The sequence below is a fragment of the Centropristis striata genome, chromosome 5, assembly GCF_030273125.1.
Source record: "Centropristis striata isolate RG_2023a ecotype Rhode Island chromosome 5, C.striata_1.0, whole genome shotgun sequence".
NCBI lineage: Eukaryota > Metazoa > Chordata > Actinopteri > Perciformes > Serranidae > Centropristis > Centropristis striata.
The window spans coordinates 31,183,393-31,206,551 of record NC_081521.1 but is presented as its reverse complement, the minus strand read 5'-3'; the positions used below and the strand labels follow the sequence as shown (position 1 = coordinate 31,206,551).

The 23,159-nt window shown below is 38.8% G+C and overlaps 1 protein-coding gene across 1 annotated transcript in view; it reads right to left on the bottom strand.

Annotated features, from left to right (window-relative positions):
• Positions 1 to 23,159, bottom strand: part of vwa5b1 (von Willebrand factor A domain containing 5B1) — a 31,735-nt gene that overhangs the window by 4,855 nt on the left and 3,721 nt on the right. Inside the window, exons 3-20 of the mRNA XM_059332437.1 lie at positions 22,975 to 23,136; positions 21,942 to 22,161; positions 21,595 to 21,749; positions 20,322 to 20,453; positions 18,333 to 18,457; positions 17,155 to 17,331; positions 15,949 to 16,059; positions 15,198 to 15,400; positions 13,208 to 13,322; positions 12,813 to 12,998; positions 11,602 to 11,791; positions 8,027 to 8,226; positions 6,026 to 6,269; positions 5,020 to 5,313; positions 3,479 to 3,616; positions 2,609 to 2,743; positions 1,601 to 1,672; positions 1,017 to 1,086 (exon numbers count right to left, since the gene is read on the bottom strand). Of these exons, the coding sequence (XP_059188420.1) occupies positions 1,017 to 1,086; positions 1,601 to 1,672; positions 2,609 to 2,743; positions 3,479 to 3,616; positions 5,020 to 5,313; positions 6,026 to 6,269; positions 8,027 to 8,226; positions 11,602 to 11,791; positions 12,813 to 12,998; positions 13,208 to 13,322; positions 15,198 to 15,400; positions 15,949 to 16,059; positions 17,155 to 17,331; positions 18,333 to 18,457; positions 20,322 to 20,453; positions 21,595 to 21,749; positions 21,942 to 22,161; positions 22,975 to 23,136 (2,929 nt within the window). The remainder of the gene's footprint in view (positions 1 to 1,016; positions 1,087 to 1,600; positions 1,673 to 2,608; positions 2,744 to 3,478; positions 3,617 to 5,019; positions 5,314 to 6,025; positions 6,270 to 8,026; positions 8,227 to 11,601; positions 11,792 to 12,812; positions 12,999 to 13,207; positions 13,323 to 15,197; positions 15,401 to 15,948; positions 16,060 to 17,154; positions 17,332 to 18,332; positions 18,458 to 20,321; positions 20,454 to 21,594; positions 21,750 to 21,941; positions 22,162 to 22,974; positions 23,137 to 23,159) is intronic.

The window sequence follows — 23,159 nt, the reverse complement described above, 5'->3', positions numbered from 1 at the left end:
TGACATTGTAGTTTGCATGCTGACATTTCTTGAAATCTGGGCTAAGTGAATAAAGAAATTACAATTTGCTTGGCTATTTAAAAATCACATTTTTGTGCAAGGTACTAGTACTAGTGCACTAGTGACAATTCTCTCTGAACACTGCAGTATTTTTACTTTACGTTTAAGTATCGGCTCAATTCGCTTGAAACTTGGTGGTATTAAGTACTATTTTTATCTTGTGCCATTCTAAAACAACTAAAGAGTTAGTTAAGTTGTGTTCAGCAGTGGAGGTGCAGCTTTAAGGGATCCCTTGACTTCTCCTCTGTCTCCACCATGAGGTTATGTGTGAAATGTGTTGGATGGATTGCTATGAATTTTGGTTCAGCCATTCATGTTCCCTTCAGGATTAACTATAATAACTATGGGGATCCTTAAGTGTTTCATCTAGCACTAGTCTAATCATCAGCTCAAAATTTCAGTTCGCCCAATTACCTGCAAAGCAATAGACATGAATTGGGGTGGTTGTGTCAGACAGTTTCTGTGTGGAGGTGAGAAAGTAAGCAGGGCTTGTGCTTTTCTCCCAAGCTCTCTTTTTTCTACTCCTTACGCAACTATTTCTGTCACTTTTCATGTGAACAACTGAGTGCAATACTTTGAGTGCCTGCTGTCTCGCCCTCTTGATAGCCAGCTTTTTACCTCCTGAGAGGATTCAAGGTCAGAGAGCTCATTGTATTAACAACTTCTTTACCAGCATAAGCCAGCCCTAAGTACAGCTCTAAGCATGGCTACAGTCCTGTTTTTAAAAGGAGAAGCAATTTATCATTACATGGTCAAGGCTGATCATGATCATCATTGTCCTGATGCATTAACCTTAAGATAGCATGCTCTAAAGGTTAAAATCAGCAACTGAATAAAGACAAGGACATTTTAAAAGAAGAGTCACTTAACAGGCTGAAGTCCCTGTATATTCCCCTACAATGGCACCACAGCTATAGTACTTTATTTCTGTAGCCAGCCAGTATTCAACCACCCACCTGGCAGAAAAAAGGCTCTCCACCGATTTCTGTGATTGGTCAGAGGTCACGGATGGACTCCTTTGGGAGACTTAGAAACAGAAAGGCAGAAATAGAGGCAGAGTTAGACAAGGGAAGGAGAGAGAAAATAAGCAGTGGCATTTCCTGTCACTTTTTTGTTTAGTTCTCAACATGAGTCTCTTAAAATAAAGAGGTAAAACACCCACTGAGATGTGGCAGTGACAGCGGAAGAGGCATATTCCAGCTGTCTCTCCTCTACAAGTGAAACACTTCTTGTTTGTTTGTGTGTGTGTGTGTGTGTGTGTGTGTGTGTGTGTGTGTGTGTGTCTCATTGTTTTGTTGTCCTAAAAGGTCCAGACAGCGTTTATCAATACAAGCCACAAAATACTGTCAACTCCAGTTATCACTTACAAGAAGAGGGACTAAAATGTCAATAATCTCATGTTTCACATTTGGAACAATGCAACAGTGTTGCCCAGAATTAGATAAGAGACTGGCAGACAGTTTATGTCAAAGGTCTTTACGGAGGAAAAAAATGGATGAGATGCAGCAATTTCACTGACAAGGTAATGTTTGTCACGTACCTTCTGTGAAGCTACATCTCTCCCAGCCAGAGGACGAGGGGGTGCTGCATGGAGACGCACCATCCTCTCCATCTAGGAAGATGATCAAAAAGAAGGAAAATTACCTCTCAGCTTTCCTTCATTTTGTTTTTTACAAAATCATTACTTCTTTTTTTCTCTCAAAACATAACTAGATGTCTAGTATTACCAGGCAACACTGATGCAACTCATCTGCATCTGTGCCTGCTGTGCACTTCTTCTTTTTGTTAAACTAACAGTGCCAAGCAGATGCTCAAGCGGTGTGCAAGTCTTCGCTCCTGCTGTTGCTATGCCACCACTGAAAACCAATTTAAAATGTTGTGCCCTTTCGCTGAAGTTGAAGTAATTTTAATGTAAAGCAGCACACAGCTTTCAGAGTGTGTAATATCTCTTAGTTCCCAGTACTGGCAATGCAACCTTTTCACTTCAAATAAAGACTAATTTGAATATATATAATACCTAGATATAAATCATGAAAAACCTCATATCACCGTCTCCTGTACTCACTCATTTATTAAATATAAAAGATGCCCTGTACCTTTCTCTGTATATTTTATATTTCTGCTTTACAATAGGGCTGGGCAATATATTGATATAAAATATATATATATATTTTTTTTTAAATGTGATATGGAATTAGACCATATCGCATATGTCAATATAGTTAAAAAAAAAAAAATTCAATATATTTTTTATTTAAATGTGCACTTTATGGAGCTTTGATTTTTTTTTAATAAAGGTACTCCTGTTGTTATACAGTATTTATGTTCACTTAAATAAACAGTTTAAATAAAACTACTTGTGACATGTCATATTTGGCTTTGACTTTGACTGAACATTTGCTCTCAGCCTAAATATATCGGGATTTTGGTCCATATCACCCTACTGTACAGTATTTGTTGTTGGTTAGTGATGTAGAAATGAAAGCTCCTTCTGCTGCTTTTTTCGTTGGGACTGAAAAGTAAGCTAAATATATCAAATGCAGCCTACTGTTGGGCAGCAGGATATCTTCTGCTTCCTCAGACATGCCTCCGGACTGAGAGCGACCCAGTCCGATGGAGTAGCCTCTGTTCTTCCTGCTCCCTGAACGAGAACTAGAATGTGAGCCCCTCTTCAGACCTTCACCTGAAAACAAATGAAATAGATTTGGGGGGGTTAAGTAGACAAGCATAAGTAACTTTAAAGCTGTTTGAAAGTGCTTCTAGATTTATATAAATTAGTATTGAGACATGATTTAAACTAAACAATTACAATTTACTCTCACTATGTGGCCAAAAGCTAGAAATAATATAAATAAGTACAACATTGCATCAAAACAACAATTTAAGAGGCCTTGTTTGGTCTGATCAGCACTCCAAAAGTCTCAAGAGTATGTATAAATCCAATCACAGAAAGGCAGCAGCTCTGTCGTGATTATTCATTATTACAAGTATTGCAAATTAATTTTCTCAACTGTTTCAGCTTGTTAATTAGAGAGTTTTACTTTTTGAACCTTCATACTGAGCCAGGCTAGTTTTTTCCCTGTTTCCAGTCTTTATGCTAAGCTAAGCTAACTGTTACTTTCTGCCTGCTGTAGCTTCAGATTTACCATTTAACAGATTTGAAAGGCGTCAATGTTCAAATCTAAGTTTTGGCAAGCAAATAAGCATATTTCCTAAAAATGTCCATTTATAAGATGATACTTTTAGTGACATGGTAGCATGTTGCAGCACATACAAGCATTAATAACTACTAAACCACAAAACACTTCAAATAAAACATTTTGTTCTGGTCTTGAGGTCCATGCTCTGTTCAAACATGTGGAAAGACTGAACAATAGGTGCTATAAACACTCCATCACATGAAATCCATATGACTTACCGGGATTTATGTATTCAATACATGTCTGCAAATACTCATTAGTGTCCAGGTCGATGGGAACAAATGCTGTGTATTTGCTCAGTATATTACAGGCTTTGCTGGTGTGAATAGCATATAGCTGGTACTTCCTGCCAGAGCCTGCAAATTAGAATATGCATAATGTGATTATATAACGTTATGGAAGACATACATAATTCATATATGAATCATACATTACATGTACATTACAAGCAGCTTTAAGGAATAATTTGGCCTGTTTTAAAAATGTGCTTATTTTTGTTCTTGCCAATATTTGTCAGTTAAATATGATGCTACAGCCATGAGATAGAGGAAACAAGGCACCTTGGTCCAAAAATAGAAAAATCAACCAATTCTTTTGTTTAATCTGGCAGGTTTTGTTACCTTACATTGTCTTTATGCTAAACTAAACTACTGACAAATGGCAAGGAAGCAAATAAGCATATTTCCCAAAACAAGCATCTTAAAGATTTTAAAACCACTGTGAAATAAGATAAAATGCATAACAGATATGCAGTGTATATATGTTTGTACTGAAATTGTCAGAAGAAGAAAAGAAGTGACCAAAGAAAACAAAAAAAGCTAAAGTGGAGATAAGGCAGGGGGAAACAGCCATTCTTCAGATAGAAAGAATTGCAACGAAGGTTACTTTGTTTCACCATCATCCTATTACAGTTATTAATCTTACAAAGCCACAAATAGATACTGGATTACTGGATTAGATTACGGTTTAGAATAGAAAAACAGAATTAAAGATAACTGCGTCTTTCCTTCACTTGCTTCCAAGACAAATGCATGTGCTAGACCAAGATCTTTTTCTATGTCACATTAGGCATGTACTTTTTGGAAAGCGGTTTTGGCTACGCCCACTAGTTAGTTCCCCTCTGCCTTTGTTCCCATACAGGTACTTTTGTAGGGGCTTACCGACGGAGTTCAAATGTGACGTAAATAGTTCTGCGACACTTACACGTGATTATTCAGCGACAGTTTTTTACTGTAACGTCAGTGACGTGACGCTGATAACAGACCGACACAGCAAGTCCAAAGAGTCAAGACATTCTTTATCCTTTGTCCATCGTCTTCTCTTTTCTTTGGTTTCTTGTTCTCCATTCTCTTGTCTCAGTCTGTTCTGCTTATTTCTTTTAAAAATGGAGCTGTTATGTTGTGGTTGTGTCGAGTTCTACTCTATATCCCGCCTCAACCGTATCCAATCAACATCGTCTATCAGCATTGTTGGTTGCGGCTCAGAAAGTACCTACCCGTGGCAGGTACTTTCTGAGCTGCTACCTGAGCCGCTTACCAGTGAAGTTGGGCGGATCTTGGGCAGATCCTTTCTCCCAAGCCACACCCATAGCAGCTCACTAGAGGGAAAAGTACCTAATGGAAACGCAGCTTAAGTGGTGGTGTTTATGAAACACTACCACTTTTGTCCACAGGGGCCGCCAAAATTAACACAACAGCAAATCTCCTTACAGTTGCTTTAAAATACCCACAATTTTAACAGTTAAATACCGAGGGCTCACCATGCTCAATCTCACACTCCTTATCTGCCATGTGTTCAAAATCCTGTATGATGGAGTGTCCAGCCATGTGGTGGAAGGTCTCATTCCACAGCTCCTCGTGAACCTTTTCCTCCCGTTCCCGGCCGTTTAGGTAGGGTTCAATATCAAAGAAGACCTCCCACTTCACTGGTTTCCCACACAGCAGGCCGGACACCACGGCCTTGCAGTCACCTTTGAGCTGGTTGGCTGCTCCCAAATCTGAAGTTTGGGTCTCCTGCGGGGTTTCTGCTTGACACAACTGGTGTCCATAGCCATCTGAAATACCACAGGTTGTGATTTCTGAATTCCAACTCAATATGCAAACATGTTCAGTAATCATTAGTATTTCCATGCATTCTAAACAATCTCAAGCTTGTCACCTGCAACTGCTCACTTGGATTTGTGTTGAATAAATGTATCACACATGTTTCCAAAGCTCTCTGTGTCCAGCAAACTAGAATGAATCTCAAATAATTGCTTCCTAAAATGCTAGCTCTTTTGTTCCTGGTTAGTTTGCCGTTTTGTTCCCAAATTTAGAAGACAATCTCCTGTCTTTCCCAAGAATCACCTTTGTGCTTCATTGTCTGTCATCATTTCTTTGGGTTTAAGATATTTAAATCTATTTCTAGGATATTCGTCACATCAGACTAAACGATCAGACTGGGCTGGTCATTTTTTCCTTCAGTTACTCTATAGTTACTTCCACAGCAGATCTTGTTTGAAATGGTTGACATTTTAGGAAATACACTTATGTGTTTTCTTGCTGCGAGTCAGATGAAGATAGAGTGGTATCATTCTTCTCATCTTACTTTTTTTTCGTTTATTTCCCAAAATGTCAAACTGTTCCTTTACAGGGTAACTTATGACAACTTTTATCTGCCATAAAACAACCTAAATGTATTCACCAACAAGAAAAACAATAACAACACACAATCCAACATGAATCATAGACATGCAGATATATTCAATAAATTCTTTGCATTCTCACCTGTGTCTCCAACGCTGCCGACAGAAGGGCTGTCAGTGGACGATCCATCTTCTCCAGTGGAGTTGCGTGCTGCAGGCTGCATGCTGCTGCTGCCGCTGGGCTGAGGGTTGTCCTGAGGCTGAGTGTGAACATGAAGCTCTGAGTCGGCGTCCTGCTGTGGGAGCGGCTCCTGCTGAGGGAGCGGCCTGTGACAGCTGGCAGGACGCCCTCTGGAAGATGTGGCGCACAAGCTTGCCAGCTGTGGCTGAAAACAAAATAGTTTTTTTTTCTTAAATTGAAAAATACCCTGGTGCAGTCTGGGTTTATGGAACCTCATCTACTGATTGTAATTCTGGTCGTTTTAGTTTTTGTATTCATGTGTATGTCTTGGTGCTTTTAAGTGATGAGTGACAAACATACTCTTGGCATTGTACTCACCACTGCAGCCCATGGATGTATGAACATACAGGTGCATCTCAATAAATTAGAATATGATGAAAAAGTAAGTCAAGTCAAATAGCCCCCAAAGTATTGAGTGCATATAAATGAAATCATTTTCAGAGGCCAACATTTCCATATTAAACATGCTTTTTAAAATTGGTCTTTTGTCATATTAAAATTTATTTGAGAGGCTGAATTTTAGGTCTTCATTAAATGTAAGCCATAATCATTATAATTAGAAGAAATTAAATAAATTAGGACATGAAATGTTTCATTCTGTGTGCAATGGATCTATATTGTGTGTTATTTCGATTTTATGAATTGAAATTCTGACACAAATAAACTTTTCTATGATATTCTAATTTATTGAGGTGCACCTGTATTATAATACATCCTTGTTGCATTCATGTAGCCTTCCTCTGGCTTTTTTTCGCTGATGATTATTACTATTATTTTTATTCTTCTTTGCTGAATTGCCAACTTGGCTTTAGAGTAAGGCTTAAATTGCTACCTGTCTCTCAGCGCTTTTGTTCAGTTTTGTTTTTGCATTACATAGACAGACAGTGCTTGTTGGGCAAAACAAAACTGTGGAAAACCCTGTTTACATGTGGACAAGACTTTGGTTAAATGGGTCAAGTGAAAAGTAATGGTACATTTTTTATTTCCTTGTAGGGTCCTTTCCATAATGTAAAAAAACACAATTGATAGTGAGCCCTTAAAGACTTAGTGTTCGTTTAAACTGCTAATTATCTCAATTGCCAACAGAGCCAAATTTGCAACTATTTAATTGTCATGTTTAGTACCTTTTTTGGTTTATAAAATGCTGGAAAAATAATGAAAAGTCTCAATTCCCTAAAGCTCAACGTGATTGTGATCAAGTTTCTCATTTTGTCTCACCTTAGACCACAACCAAAAGACATTTAATTTATTATCAAATACAATTTCTACAGTATAATAAAATGATTCAGATGAAAGTAACCAGAGGGGTTGTCAATCCTGTTTTGCTTTTTTTAAGAGTAATGCGCAGGTTCTTAATCTGCATCTTTAAATAAACAAATCAACAAATCAACTCAGAATTATTAGATACAGATTAATCATGGCACAGCGGATCCTCAGCTTGATTTACAAAGAGAAGATATAATCTCTTCACAGCCCAGTGAACTCTGTTTAGTTATACTGAGATACTCCCTGAACAATATTCATACCTAATTACCATTCATAAATTTTTCCCCTCATTACTGAAGAGAGCACATTAGTCTGTTCTTCATTATACTCCAGTCCAGACAAGGGTCAGATGGCTGTTTAATTTATCAACACAGTCTGAATACAAATATTGTTTTTTCATTGTAATCACAATATGAATACTGTGTCAAGATACAAACAGATTGTGGTTTATTTAATGTCCGTGTGTGTAATTTAACATATGTATTATTATATTTAAGCTCAGTTTGGAAGCACTGGTTTGAGATCTGTGAGCACCAACTGAATAACAAGCTGAATCAGAAATAACTGCTGACCCATTTAAGAAAACCAGGCCAGTGCAGAACATGTGAATCATGTGTTCACAGTGTGGGAGCGAACCTGGTAGTCACTCCTCCACTGGGCCTCGTGCTCGGGGCTCATCTGGCCTATCAGCTCCTGGACTTTGGCTCTCCTCAGTGGATTCCTTGTCACCACAGAGCTGGGATCACTGGGAGTGTAGACCTTCTTTGCCGGGTTGTAGTCTGCTATCTGGTTGGTGCTGTATGCACGCCTCCTTGGAGACATCTTACAATCCAACCCTGATGTTTTGTTGAAAAAAAAAAATGGTCAACACAAAATAAATCTACAAATAACAACCCTTGATGTACAAGTACTTCTGCGATCCGTTCTTTTCAGCAGTACTCGCATCCAACCACTCTGAATTTTTACCATTTACAAAGGGGGTCCCACAAGGTTCAATATTGGATCCTGTCCTGTTTACCATTTTCATTAACATCATTACATCCACTATAACAAACTGTAATTCCCATCTCTCTAATACTGCACATTCAGCCATTGAAACTCTCCAGCAAGCCTTCGACAAACTAAAAAATTCTCTCCTCAATCTAAAATTAGTTCTCAATTCAGACAAAACCAAATACATGACTGCCTCTCTGACATAGCCACTTGGATGAAGGCACATCACCTCCAGCTGAACCTCTCAAAAACTGAACAGCTGGTCCTCCCTCCTAAACCCACAATACACCACAACATCAACATCAAGATTGACTCCCTGTATCTTTCACCCACCAAGGTGGTGCGAAACTTAGGGTTGATGATTGATGACCAACTCACCTTTTCCAGTCATGTCGCCTCAGTTACCCGGTCATGCCGCTTTGCACTTTACAACATCAGAAAAATCAGACCTTACCTAACTCAACATGCCACTCAACTCCTGACACAGGCTGTTGTCATCTCAAAACTTGACTACTGTAATGCCCTCCTGACAGGCCTGCCAGCCTGCTCAGTAAAACCGCTTCAGGTGATCCAGAACGCGGCGGCGCCTGGTCTACAACCAGCCAAAAAGGTCACATGTCACTCCGCTGCTCATCGAGCTCCACTGGCTACCTGTTGCAGCCCGCATCAAATTCAAATCTCTAATGATGGCCTACAAAGTTGTCTCCGGTACTGCTCTTCCTACCTGAACGCCCTGATTCAGACCTATGCTACCTCACGACCGTTGCGCTCTTCCAATGAACGGCGCCTGGCTCTGCCCCCCATTGGTCCAAGACAATCCAGACTCTTTGCACTTCTTGTTCCCCGCTGGTGGAACACACTACCAGTTCCTACCAGAGCAGGGGCGTCCCTCTCTACCTTTAAAAAAACTCCTGAAGACCCAGCTCTTCAGCGAGCATCTTCTCTCCTAGACCACATGATAATTCTACTCCTCAAAGAATTGTCACTAGCACTAATAGCTCTTATTGCACTATACCTTGATTGTTTGCTTTTACTCTTCCTGTAAGTCGCTTTGGATAAAAGCGTCTGCTAAATGACTAAATGTAAATGTAAATGTACATGATATTCTCAAGAGCCCAACATATTGCAGAAGATGGTCTACATATTACCACTTTAACAGGTCACAGCATTGAAAGGGTTTCACAATACAAATATCTGGGTGTCTGGTTAGATCAAAAACTCACATTCAAATTTCATATTGACATACTTACAAGTAAATTAAAACAAAAAATTGGATACTTATACAGAAACAAAACAAACTTCCCTCTGTTCTGTAGGAAACAGATCATTCAGGCTGTCTTTTTATCAGTTCTGGATTATTCCGATGTTATCTATAGACATGCCTCTGCCTCCACTCTCACCTCACTGGACTCCGTTTATCACTCTGCACTCCGATTCATCACTGGTGACAGTTATTCCACCCATCATTGCATTCTATACAACAAGGTGGGATGGGCACCTTTATCTGTGAGATGAGACATGCATTGATTCCTTTTCATTTGTAAAGTCTTGATAGGCGACATGCCACCATACCTCAGCACCTTATTAAACTGGTCACATAGTAAACACCCAACATGCTCTAGTGATTGCTTAATGTTCAATGTCCCCCGGAAAAACTCCTTTTAGTTTTTCTGCTGCATCTACCTGGAACATCTTACAACATTCACTCAAACTCAACAAAATTATGGGCCAGTTTAAAACTATGATAACCAATAACTCTGCCTTTCACTGTAACTGTTTGTCTGTGCTGTTTTGTGTTTTCTCTGTACTCTGTTTTGTGTTTTCTCTGTACCCTCGACATCATTGTAAATGAGGGGTTGCCCTCAATGATTCCTCAAGAAAATAAATAAAGGATAAATGAAAAAAAAAAAAGAAAACTTAGGCCCTGAGCATTTTAAGCTGCTCATCCAGACAGTACCATCTTAGATTTTTGTCAACAACACAAATACAGAAGTATTGGACAAATTAAAATGTTGAATAAAAGCTTGATATATACTGAGTTCTCTGGCAGGTGACACCATTTGCTAACCATTACTTCTCACACTTTTAAACTGCCTTTAAATTTAACCTGTACAAATCTCCAACTTTACCTGTAGATACTCAACAGCCTGAGGAAGGATCATTTTATTGCTTCTCAAATCAACACAAAACAGTTTTCAGCTGTGCTAACATAATGCACAGGTGTTTTAATGATTAATGAGCCTTTCAACACTATAAACATGGATTAACATAATGTGCCACTGGAACACATGAGTGATGGTTGCTGACAATATATAATAGATATTTCATAAGAAAATCAGCCATTTCCAGCTTTAATAGTCATTTACCACATTAACAATGTCTAGCCTGTATGACTGTTTTTTTAATTTTGTCAAAATGTGCTTTTCTTTCAAAAATAAGGACATTTCTAAGTGACTCCAAACTTTTGAGCGGTAGTGTATGTCACCAAAATAAGCTAATATCAGCCGATATAGTGGCCAGCCCAATTGATTGGTCGAGCTGTAATATTTACCTTATATCAGTTTGAAATAAATCTCTTTGCCTTTAAATAACCATTCTCTTACTTAATGTTCCTTCAAACTGCTTTTAAATCCTACCTTCATAAAGCCAAGAGCACCTACTTGGTAATTTATTCAGGTTTTTTGTTGTTATGTACATTTTTTATATCTACATCAAAGCCCCCATCTGTACACATTTTAAAGTATTTTAGAATACTTTTCTACTATTAACATTTTGTATTCCGACAAAAAAACTAAATAAATAAATAAATAAGAGGGGGGCTGGAGTACATCTACTTTTTCTTCCTCCTTGACGAATTTTCCATCTGGCTCTCGCTGCTAGTGTTAGGTTGACCAGTGAAAGAGCACCATCACCATTACCCCATTCTCTAATGTCAATTCGCCAGCATATACCGTACGTGCCTAATCCAGAGTGACAAGTAATGATATTGAGACAGCATTACAACTGTAAAATAAAGAAGTGGTCCTATAAGAAAGAAGTATTTTTTGCTAGTTACAGTTTTCTTCACAATCACAGTGTGCGCACGCATTGTCAATGTTTGTATGCAAATATTTAGTCTCTTGGAAACATCAGAAAGTTTCAGCCATTCATGTTTGAGCCTGGAGTCTGTTTGTTAGCTTGAAACTGGCAGTGGCTGATTGTGAACTGTAGGTTCTTACCCGTGGTGTCTTGCTCTGTGGTGGCAGGACTGTCTGTCATGGAGTCCTGGTAATAATCGTACAGAGGTGGTTCCCGGCATGACCCCTGACTGTCGCCACCTGTCTTCACCGGGTCCTCCTCTTGAGAGTAGTAAAACACAGAGCTGGCTGACTCAATGGAGCGCATCATGCTGTATCGCCTCCTCTTGTCCTGTTGGGATTTCGAGTGGGTGACAAATCCAATTCACAAGGTTTGATTAAAAAGCTTCTTCATGATTAGCCTTACGCCCTTTTTATCCCCCAAGGAACCCCTTTCAGAGGTAATAAGTGATTTAAATGAAACCATTAAACGATTTATCAAAGGTTCCTATTCTGAAATATACACAACAGAGAAGGTCATCCTGCAAGCAGTCTTTTCTCTCTTTTCAGCTGTCTCACTTAAACCGAGTCCACAGAATAAATGATGGCATTAACAGATACATAAAATCTTAGTGTTTTTGAACCACTGCTACTTGTCCTCATTCCCTATTGTCGTGGTTGTTAAGCTATGGAGGGGCATACACCATTCTGGTTTGTGGTTTTGTATGTGGTTGTCAATTTGAAAAGATAGTTCACCCAAAAATGAAAATATTAGATATTAGATAAAAGCTAGAAGATACCGGGCATAGAGATGCTTGCCTTCTCTCGAATACAATGGAACTACATGGCACTTGGCTTGGGATGCTCAAAGCACAAAACAACAACAACAAAAATTTAAAAACCTAAAAACGATGTCTCTTTCCAGAAATCATGACTATTACCCATTTTCTTTCTGATTCAGTTCCTACATAGAGCTGCTCACAGAAAGGTCTGGCGATTATCTTAACTGGGTCATGGTTTCTGATAAGAGGCATTGCTGTTGAGTGCCATTTAGACCCATTATATTCAAGAGAAGGCAGACATCTCTAACACCTGGCAACTCACACCAAAACTATCTAGATTGATAAATAACACTACAGGTAAGAAGACAAATATGTATTTTTGATTTGGGAGTGAAAAAAAGTGACTTAAAATTGACTTTAGGTTTTACACAGGACAAGAACGGGGCCTGAACACCGGCCTCCTGAATGAATGTCCGGTGTCGTGACCCATCCGACCAACCTGACCTCCTCCTTCCACATACTCAGTGTATCTGTGTGTTGCAGAAATATAAAATGGCCAAACAAATTCTGGCAACTAAACTGTGCACTTACAGATTTGGGGTTGGCATGGTAGCGGGTGGCATCACAAACCACACTGTAGCCGATCAGACTGTCCCCTGGAAACAGAAAGGTGTTGCCCACAGGGGACAGCAGCACTTCTTTGGTCTCAGGAAATAGCCATTCGATGGAAATGTCACTGAGTACCGGAGACATGGTTTTCTTCAGGGATTTTATCATCTGTGGAGTAAAAATAAGCTTAGTAAAAATGGACTCTTAGCTTCTCCCTGGCCAGTAGATAAAGCGAATGGCGTCTCTGAGATATGATTTCCTAATTGGTATCAGTAGCAGGCACTCGGTGCTTAGAAACCATGGCATAATGGCTCTCTGGTGGCCCTCAGAATAGCCGGCTGTTGTTAGGAGTGATACACAAAGCTGGAAATAAGTACCTTGGGCTGCAGCCTCTCTCCGTCAGCCAGGAACTCTGCTGTTCCTTTGGATACTGTTGCCAGTCCCTGCACCAGTCTCCTGCAAGCATTCTGTCCGATGCCGAATGTAAAACATCTGCACAGATACATTAAACACTGCAGCTCCATGGACAGATCGAGACAGATACATGCATGATAACAGACGTCTCCTCAGGATGTGAGTGCAGATCTAAAGAGAGACTCCAGAGATATTTAAACAATCTAATCTGTCAAACATAGATTTTTCTGGGGAAAAAGAGGCAAACCGGAAATTATCTTTCATGGTAGAGGGTTGAAACATGTCTGCTGCCTCTCAAAGTTCTCCGGGGAGGCTGGCTGATGCTGTATTTTACCATTTTTATTCCATTTTTAACAGAGGAATGAGCTGGCTGATTTCATTGCACCAGCTACATCCCTTTGCATTTTTAATGAGATCAGAGAGTGCAGATTGAAATGTCACCTTCTACGTAGGTAAAAAGCTAACATGGATTTTTACGACAGAGATTCATGGTTGTTTGGTCTTGTCTCAGAATGGCGGCGCTGATTTGTAAGCATAGTGTGATAATGACCCAGGACGTGTCGATGAATTGGCCAAACTCTGTGTACCTAATGCAATCATCTGGGGGCAGTCATCCATTAAAATGGGGAAGACAAAAGTCAATTATTTCCAGAGTGACTCAGGAGAGAGATTCACAGTGTGAGACTTAGATGCAGGCATCAAAATAAATTCTTTTCTCAGCGTATCACAGATTTACTGTGCCACCGGCGTTCACTCTCAGTTGAGAGTTGATGTTTGCATCCTTGAGGGAGCATTTCTATTTCCTAACTCTGGATGTGGCATCAAAACAATGTTGTTCTTTATTTATTGAACACCAAGGATGCACAAATGTCTCTCTTCTGACGGTTTCTTTGTAGTGATAAAGATAATGTTTGACATGCACGTAGCATTCAATGCATATTTCAGCATTTCATTTTGAGAGGATTAAAGCTTGAGAACCAGGTGATGCGATTTAAGCTCCTGGCAAACCCTGGATATAATTTCATGTTATCCGTCAGCTGTGCCGTTGCTATTTGCATAATGAGCATAAAGACAACAAAAGATGAATTAATTATCGTTTGCTTTGACACAATATACAATCACTTCCCTGCCAGTGCTGTTACAAGATTTATTGTGGTGTATGTATGTCAAAATGTGCAGGTATGAATCACATTCAGCATAAAATGGGTCATTTTTAAATGTGTCTAACCATTACAGCATAGACAACAAAGCTCCTATAAAACAATAATGACAATAATGCTAACAATGGGCCCCATATGGTAAAATACTCTTAATATAATTTTTATTTTCTCCATAAAATATTAATATAATACTTTGTGTTAAGAGCAAAATAAGAGAGTCACCTATTGCCACTCCAAGAGATCGTAGTTATTTATTTGAATAGGTAACATCCCCCGAACACTATGTAAGGGCACAGGTTGTGCCATTTGCAAATACAACATATATATATTTAATGTTCAAACTGGGAAACTTTTGTTTTTATAGATATACACGCTTCCTTAGAAGCAGGGTTGCATAGAAATGTAATAATCTACAGTATAATGTATAATAATCAAAACTGGATTATATGTTTTTTATTCTCCTTCAATTTAAAACTTGTGTTCCTTTGCTTTGTATAAACAGTTTGTGGACTGTGAAAACAAGATGTTTTTTCTTATCTTGGTAACAGTGCTCCTGTCCTCTTGTAAAATGTTCTCTTACCTAAAAGAAGAACAGAAATAAGAAAACATTGGTGAATCTCAAAAATCAATAAGTGCTAAGAAAACAAGAACAAAATTTTCGATACACAGAAATATAAAAGGAAATCTGTTTGGAAACCTGCATGAGGCCAATTGCTCATGATTGATTTTTTCCCCCCTTACTCTAACATTCAGCATAGAGCTCTCAGTTATGAGCCCTAACAGTAATACTTGCCTGATGTAGCGAGCATGGCTGCGGACCAGCTCAATAACTTTGCCTGTGTTGCTAACGGCACCATCCGTGAGCAAGAAGAGTAGGCGGGGGTGCCCGCTGAACATTGGCTGCCTTAGGATCCAATTGAGCGGTGCCAGGATGTTGGTCCCCCCCATGTCGGCTCTGATCTTCCTGATATACTCACAGGCCAGGGCCAGGGCATCCTGAAAAAGAGGAGGAAAAAATAAACTGCAGTTTCTTGAGTATCTTCAGTGGTGGTTCTAGATCATTGCAAAGGGGGTTTCAAGAAATGCTCAAACTATAATGAGACGCTTCCATGGGGACCAACATCATCACACATGAATAAAATTGGGCTCATTGAATCCACAAGATGTTCATCTTTCCAGTTATATGCAATGTATGCAATTCCTGAACACTGTTTAGGGACCCAGTTATGCAGAAATATTCAAATAGGTGAAAATAACACTGCATGAAAAAAACTTAATGGTTTCTGACCCACACTGCATGAATTAAGCATAAAGTTGTCTGTAATGGGGATACTTATGATTACCCATACAACAAATTTTCATGCAGATATCTTGAGGTTATCATGACAAGATGGAAGGATACCAAACTTGGTTGTCTAATTTAATATGATACCAGTATCTTCTTGTTGCATTACAACTCTGCCCGCCACAGCGTCTTCAATATGTAGTTAAGTTATCACAAAACATTTACAGAACTGCAGTAATGTATTACAGAGTTGCTTTACCTCCTCATAGTTCTGGCTGGTTGTGAAGAGCGACTTGAATGTAGAACCGAAGCCTACGATGTTAAAAAGACAGCCTGGCACAAGACTCTTGAGAATCACCACCATGGCATCCTGAGAGAGACACCAAGAGAGGAATAATTTCACATCCAGAACGTTTTTCCAATGCAATACTACTATGTCTGCTGATGTCTGGTTGAATAAAAGCCCAGCACATTCTCTACACAGCTGTCATTGCTGCAGAGCAGATTTTCTCAAGGACAGGAGTGAGCTGAGAGTGGCCACATGCAGTGTCATTTCATCCATCACAGCTTCTTCTAGAGCACAGAGGCAGTTTCTATAACACTTATCTCAACCTTCACTATGCAGACAATCTATAATAAAATATCTGTTAAGGTGCATTAACAAATGAAACCATTCAATATGCACTCTTCACGTTTAGAGATATTTTTAAAGGTAGGATTTCTTGAAGTATCAGTGGTAAATAGTCATTCCATCACTGGCCTTAAACCCAGACTCTGTAGTATTAGACACATCCAATAAAATCCTCAGAGTCTGAGTCACAAATGAACACCAGTCAGGGCAGGTTCGGTGCACAAGCAGACAAATATATATATATACATACATATACATATATATATATATATATATATATATATATATATATATATATGTATATGTATGTATATATATATATTTGTCTGCTTGTGCACTGAACCTGCCCTGACTGGTGTTCATATATATATATATATATAATATATATATATTAGGTTCTTCAGACTAGGTACTGAAGAAATGTCACATGAAGTCTGATAAGACCTCAAAGACTTGCTGTCTAAAACCTAGCAACTGGGAGGCTTTTGCTGAATAGCGAGTGACTTGTCTGATCAATATCCTTGTGTACATGCCCTTCACACAGCTGGCTAACCACATCCATAATCTCCAAAGACTGCAGAATCAGTACGACTGTCAGCCTTGAAAGCAATCATACAGCCTCTAATGACATATCATGTTCATGTTCGTTGCATTTAATCGCCGTATTTTCTGATGTGTTTGGTGTTGCATGCAACACTCGTTAACAAATTCAGTCTGAAAATATCACCCCCACCCCCCACCCCAAATAAAAATTTAAACTGGTGATATATTACAATTTATATGTTAATCAGCATGTGCATTTGTGCATGTTTGTACACCAAACTAAAAATATACCTTCACACGGTTGATATTCGTTCCACTCATGCTGCCACTGCGGTCAATGAGGAAGATAAACTCGCCGTGAACCTTCCTCAGGTCTGAGCTGATAGACTTGAGGTCAGGGCAGAAGTTCAACATCACCACCGGGTTGTGGAGGATGTCTTTGTGGAGTCGCCTGTGAATGATATCTACCTGTAAAAGACAGAGTAACATGAATCAAAGGCATATATTTAAAATGGGGGATTTGGCACCATGAGATAACTTGTCTTTCTATGAACTGGAAGGCTTTGCTCCAACACTTAAAGAAGACAAAAAGAGACACTTGATCTGGTTGATAGTCAGAGCGCATCAATTATTCTAGACCTGCAGGAAATTCCAGGCTGAATGTGCTGAGCCTTTGGAGTGTTTCCATAGAAACCCATTTTTATGGCTAAGTGCTGTTTCTCCTTCTCCTGTTTAGGTCCGCTGGTCACTTAACAGCCTCGTCATAGCAGAGATGTGAACGGACATGAGGCAGGTTGAAGAATGATAATGCTGAACTGGTAGAGCTGGGCAATATATATCAATATTATATGGATACTGTAAGGCTAGATATCTTCCTATATCTTGGATGTTGTAATATAAGTGTTCACTCTCTTGGTTTAACCCTTAGAGACCCAGCATAGACCCAATTTTGTCTTTCTTGGTAGGAGGATAGGTGATTTTTATGGGGAGAAAGCAGGTCAACAGTAGACGCCACAGAAATGTGAGGTGCATCATCTGGATTAGATTGGAACCTGAAGATCAATTTTTCTCTTGCAGCTCAGCATTGTGTGTCAAGTTGTTGGGCTTTCTCATGCTCAGTTGTTGCAGCATTTTTTTTTACCATTTGTTGCACAGCTTTGATGTTAAACTTAACATTTTTTCAGCACTGGAAAATGTATAAAAATCTTTTTTTTTTATGAAAAAGAACTCTTAAATACCTATCAATACCTTGAGTAACATCATTCATTTAGCAATAATGTGAATATTTCTGTTATCAGATTTCACTGTTAGACACAACATAACAATGTGACCTAAAAATGCAGTGTCAAAAAAATAGTATTTGCTGTTCATGATATTGTGCTACTGTGTAGTTTTTAGCACTCTCCTCTTGGTTTAATAGAGCTGCCATCAGTTCAGGTGCATGGTGCAGATGTGGATGATACACTCACTTTCCTCTCATTGCTGGAGTCCTTCTTGGTGGCCTTGATGAAATCGTTCCGGCCGTGAAGATACTCATCATACTCCTCCTGCGTCATGTCTCCATTCTCAATGAGCGCATGTGGCAGATGAGGCTCTGAAGGGACACAGTTGGGCAGGACACAAAATTGACGATAACTGTTACAGATAGATTATGAAGCAGGTGTCTGAGTGTGGTAATCCGTAGTGCTGAATTATCTCTACATTGTAGTAATAATGAGGAGGTGGTTGCTTATAGAGATGCTGTATCGCAGCCTGATCGCATGACAACAAAATAAGCTCAGAGGGTTGAGTGAATCCTGGGGATTTGGACTGTTATTTATCTTCAGTACAGGGTCTTCAAAAGTCTTAAAAAGCATTGATTTCCGTTTTCTCATAAAAATACCTGAAATTAAGAGGCCTACATTTTATTTACAGAGGTCCTAATTTTTTCCTGCCTTTTTTAGGTAGTTGCATTAGTTATATAATGTTTTTATATGTGATGTTAACACAAACTGGCTGAGAAACTGCCAAGTATATTGTTCCAGACCTCTGACCCTATTTTAAATTCATATGTGGGCCTTAAATTAATAAGTTATCTTTCAATAGGTTAATCCATCTGTCATTTTCCTGCTGCTTATCCATGTTTATAAATTAATTATTATTGTGAAATCTTATTGCACACTTCAGGGAATTACTGACAAAATTCTCATATAAGTGGGAATAAATCAATGCATTTTATACCAGTCAACAATGGGGAAATTAGTAAAACTGTCTGTTCTACTGTGTTGATGTGTATTCTGTAGGTGAATCTTTTTTTTTCATTAATCCTGAATTGAAATGTTATGTTGTATCTACACATCCTACATGTTGTAGAAAATGTAAACATGATGGGGTGAATCACCACCATATTTTTTGGATCTGCTCAAAGATTAAAAAAAATGTTTTGGGAAAATATTGCAGTATCATGCAGCAGATTCTCGGGCTGCAAATCCCACTGGGATGTGTGTCACTTTCTCTGGGCAATCTGCCAGAAAGAATAACAGAATATGACATATACTGTACCTCCTGAAAATATTTATAGTCGCAGCCAAAATTTAAATCACTTGAAAATGGTTACAGGCAGATCCACTAATAGTAGATAACTGGTGTAAAATTATCAAATAAATTCTTGAGAAAGAAATGACATTCAGGGATATGATTTATACAATACAAGATGGACAAATTGGTTAAAACATTTGTTGAAATGAGGAACATACTTGCAGTTTGTCCTGGTCATCCTCAATATTTAAAATGTAATTTACTTTCCTTTTACAGTCTGTTTGACAGTCGTGGTCAATTACATGATAATTATGTATACAGACCCATAATCCATTAGAAAGGATGCCTGTTAACTTTGGATATGTGGAGTGCCATAATGTATGATGTTGCTATTCTGTACTATTAGTTGTTTATTTATTATTTTTTTTCAACTCAAATGAATCATTCTTGTTTATTATAAAAAATAACAGTTTCCTCCACCTCTCTGCTCAAGCTAAGCATCCATGTTGTGATTGAAACTGCAGCACCCGTCTGAGCCAAATTATATTGTCGGCACTGGCAGCAGGTCTGTTTGCGAACAAAACCTTCATAAGAGGACTATTGGATCAGCGAGGCCGGGGCTCATTCCTGCCTCTGGGAGACAACTGGCCTACACATACTGTGGGTCAAGACAGCAGTGAGAGAGAGACGGGAGCACAGGAAAAAAACAATAGACCTGACACTACACACCCACACAATGCAGTCTGACTCCGCTGGCATGTCATACAACAGGAGGACCACAGACTGAGGTAGTGAATTGCCTCACAAATTATCTTAAATACTCTAAAAGAAGCTTGGCAGGGTTTAAATAAACACTTTCACAATATTGTTATTAAGAGAGGAGGAAAGACTCATTAATTGGAGAGTCGTGCTGTTGGTGAGTTTTGAAGCTGTGAACCTACCGCTGGGGTAGATGAGGATTTTCACAGGACAGTCATAAGTGTACTTGTCAGCCAGGGTGATGACTACGCTGGTGGCAGAGCGAGCCAGAGGGTCTGCATCAGCTCGGATAGCGTGAGACGGGCTCTCTACACCTACACAGAGCAAAAGACACAGCAGATCAAATAACCAGTGGCCTCACCTCCAGTAATAACAAACCAGCAGGTCCCACTGAAATTGCACTCATATTTATAAGAGCAAAACACTTCAAAAGGATTTCAAAAGCAGGACAACTTATGCACTGAAGCCTTCAAGTGCTAATGCATGCAGTTTGAGAAAACATGAAGGCTAAACAACCAGCAATTATGAGATGAGAATTTCCATGATGCACACATCACCGGGTTGTCAAGTTTAAAGGAATAGTTGGACATTTTAGAAAATGTGCTTATTAAATACACTTTCTCCCCTAGAGTTTGATGAGAAGAACAATACCATTCTTAATAATATGATTTATATGAAACGACAGCCAGGAGACAGTTTGCTTAGTGTAGCATAAAGGTTAGAAACTGATAGACTCGCTCCATCCAAATGTAACAACGCCCTTGTAAAGCTTATTAATTAAAACATGGGGTTCTGTGAATGTTTCTGCTAATTGCCTAGGAACCTGATGGTGATGACAAGACTTGTACAGATTAAACAAATTAGAGAGAATGTGATAATTTTTGTGTTTTAGCAGTGCTGGGATTTGATCCAGGTGACTGGTGTTCATGTTGCACTGTAAACTTCTTTACTCATCTTTTACATCACCAACTTAACTATGTCTCACTTCTGGACAGAACTGGTTATTTTAAGCCCTCTTCTTTTCTTTCTTTTTTTACCTGAAAACCAAGCAAGAACCTATGCGCCTTTAAAGGCAATGCAGAAGTGCATTAAACCTGCATTCTTTTTCAATGGCCAGCAGGGGGCGACTCCACTGGTTGCAAATAGAAGTCCATTATATTAATGTCAATGGGAAACTGAACTTACTTCTTAGTTATTTTATTATCTCAGTAAACATAATCATGATAGGTTTATGGTCTAAATCCCTAGTTTCAGCTTTTCTCTAACACAGCATGATGGGGTTTTTTGTATATTATGGTCCCATTTAGAGTAAAATTTACTATAAAGCGTGTTTTCTTCTTTGAACTTTGATCCTTTGAAAGTGTACTTTTACTTCATCAAAATTCAATTCCAAAGTTAAGGAGGATTTATAATACAGCAAACAAATATACTACTAATATTGGGTCATTCTCTGACCTGCGAGAAGATATGGAGCCCGGATCTCCAGTTGGAAGTTAAACTCGTAGTCCATGGAGTTAATGACCTCTTCCTCCAGCAGTGAAGCCAACCACAGCTGAGGGGAGTTGGGAGTTTGATCATGAGGACTTGAGGCACAACTATGTCTGTCCCGCCTAAAAGTAACAAAGCATAACTAACTTAAATGGAGCCATCTTAAATAAATATATATAAAATGTTACTTTAGTCAGTTTCCATTCATACAAACATACATTTGCCAAATCACACTTGAAAATGCATCAAATTCAAACATGTATGTGGTGTACTACTAACAATACACTTCATTCTAATGGGGGGTTTTATCTTACGTTCTGGAGAAGTTTGGGGATAATCCCTGCTCCTCGTTGATGGTCCTCTGCACCCGAGGTGTACATACCGGTGGCGACGAGACCCTGATGCCCCCGTTGGGCAGGGTGGAGAGCTCAGAGGAGGTGCTAACCAGAATATGGACGGTCTCCATAGGAGGGATGACCCCGAGGTTAACCACTAGCACTGTCCTCTCCAAATCCTCATCAATCACTATGTGTCCTGTAACACCGTTAGAGATCAGTAAGCTAACAAATTTACCACAATTTATTTGACTTGTATAGGAGTCACAATATCAGATTTTCAATACATTTTTATTGTGGCTAAAGAATTCACAAGAATGATATTGCAAAATTTTGAAAAGAAAACTTTGATGCATTAAATAAATGTTCATATATAGGGATTCATGTTTCTACTTCGTTGTGCAATTCTATAATCTTAGTGTTATGTCTTATTCAAACTGTATTTCTTAACATAATTACGTCCATTACTACTGCCCATCTAATAAAAAAGATGCTACCTGTGTATGTGTGTTATAGAAGACTTGAAGGTGTATTCCAACAATTTTAACTTATTTTACTTTTTACTTCCATAAAGATTTTGAAAGACTTTGAAGAATGATCAAAATTGATTCAGCAGAGGCAGTGATACCCTGGCTTTTACTTTTTTAGAGTGAGTCAAGCTCCAAAATGATTGTTGATCCTAAATTTCGTGAAATGCCACATTTCCTTAGACCCTCTCTATCTGGTAAATGTCTTTCAAAGCACTCACTCCCAGTTTGTAATGAAGACTTTCAGTTAAAATTTGACAGTCACAGTCCTGATCCAAGATAAACCTGATGATAACAATAAAGTATTGGAGTGCCATCCACTTTCATCCACTTATCCTGATAAAAAACAGTTGTTTGTTTGTTGTTGTTGTTGTTTTAGTGAAAACAGTCTGCTGCTGCTGCTGCTGCTGGAAACAGGATTTTACACACAGTAATTTGATACATTGCTAATATAACAATATTGATTAGAACAGCGTGAAACTTACCGCTGCCACTCTGGAGGGCTCCATTAGATGTGTTGCAGCAATCCAGGTAACAGTCCTCAATTTTTGCCTTGTCTTTAATTTGCAGTGTTATAATCTGAGTGGATATCATAGATTCAAACCCAACAACAATAGAATTTTCCTCCAGGGGATAAATGAAAATGCCTAAAGGGAAGTTGGACAAAAAA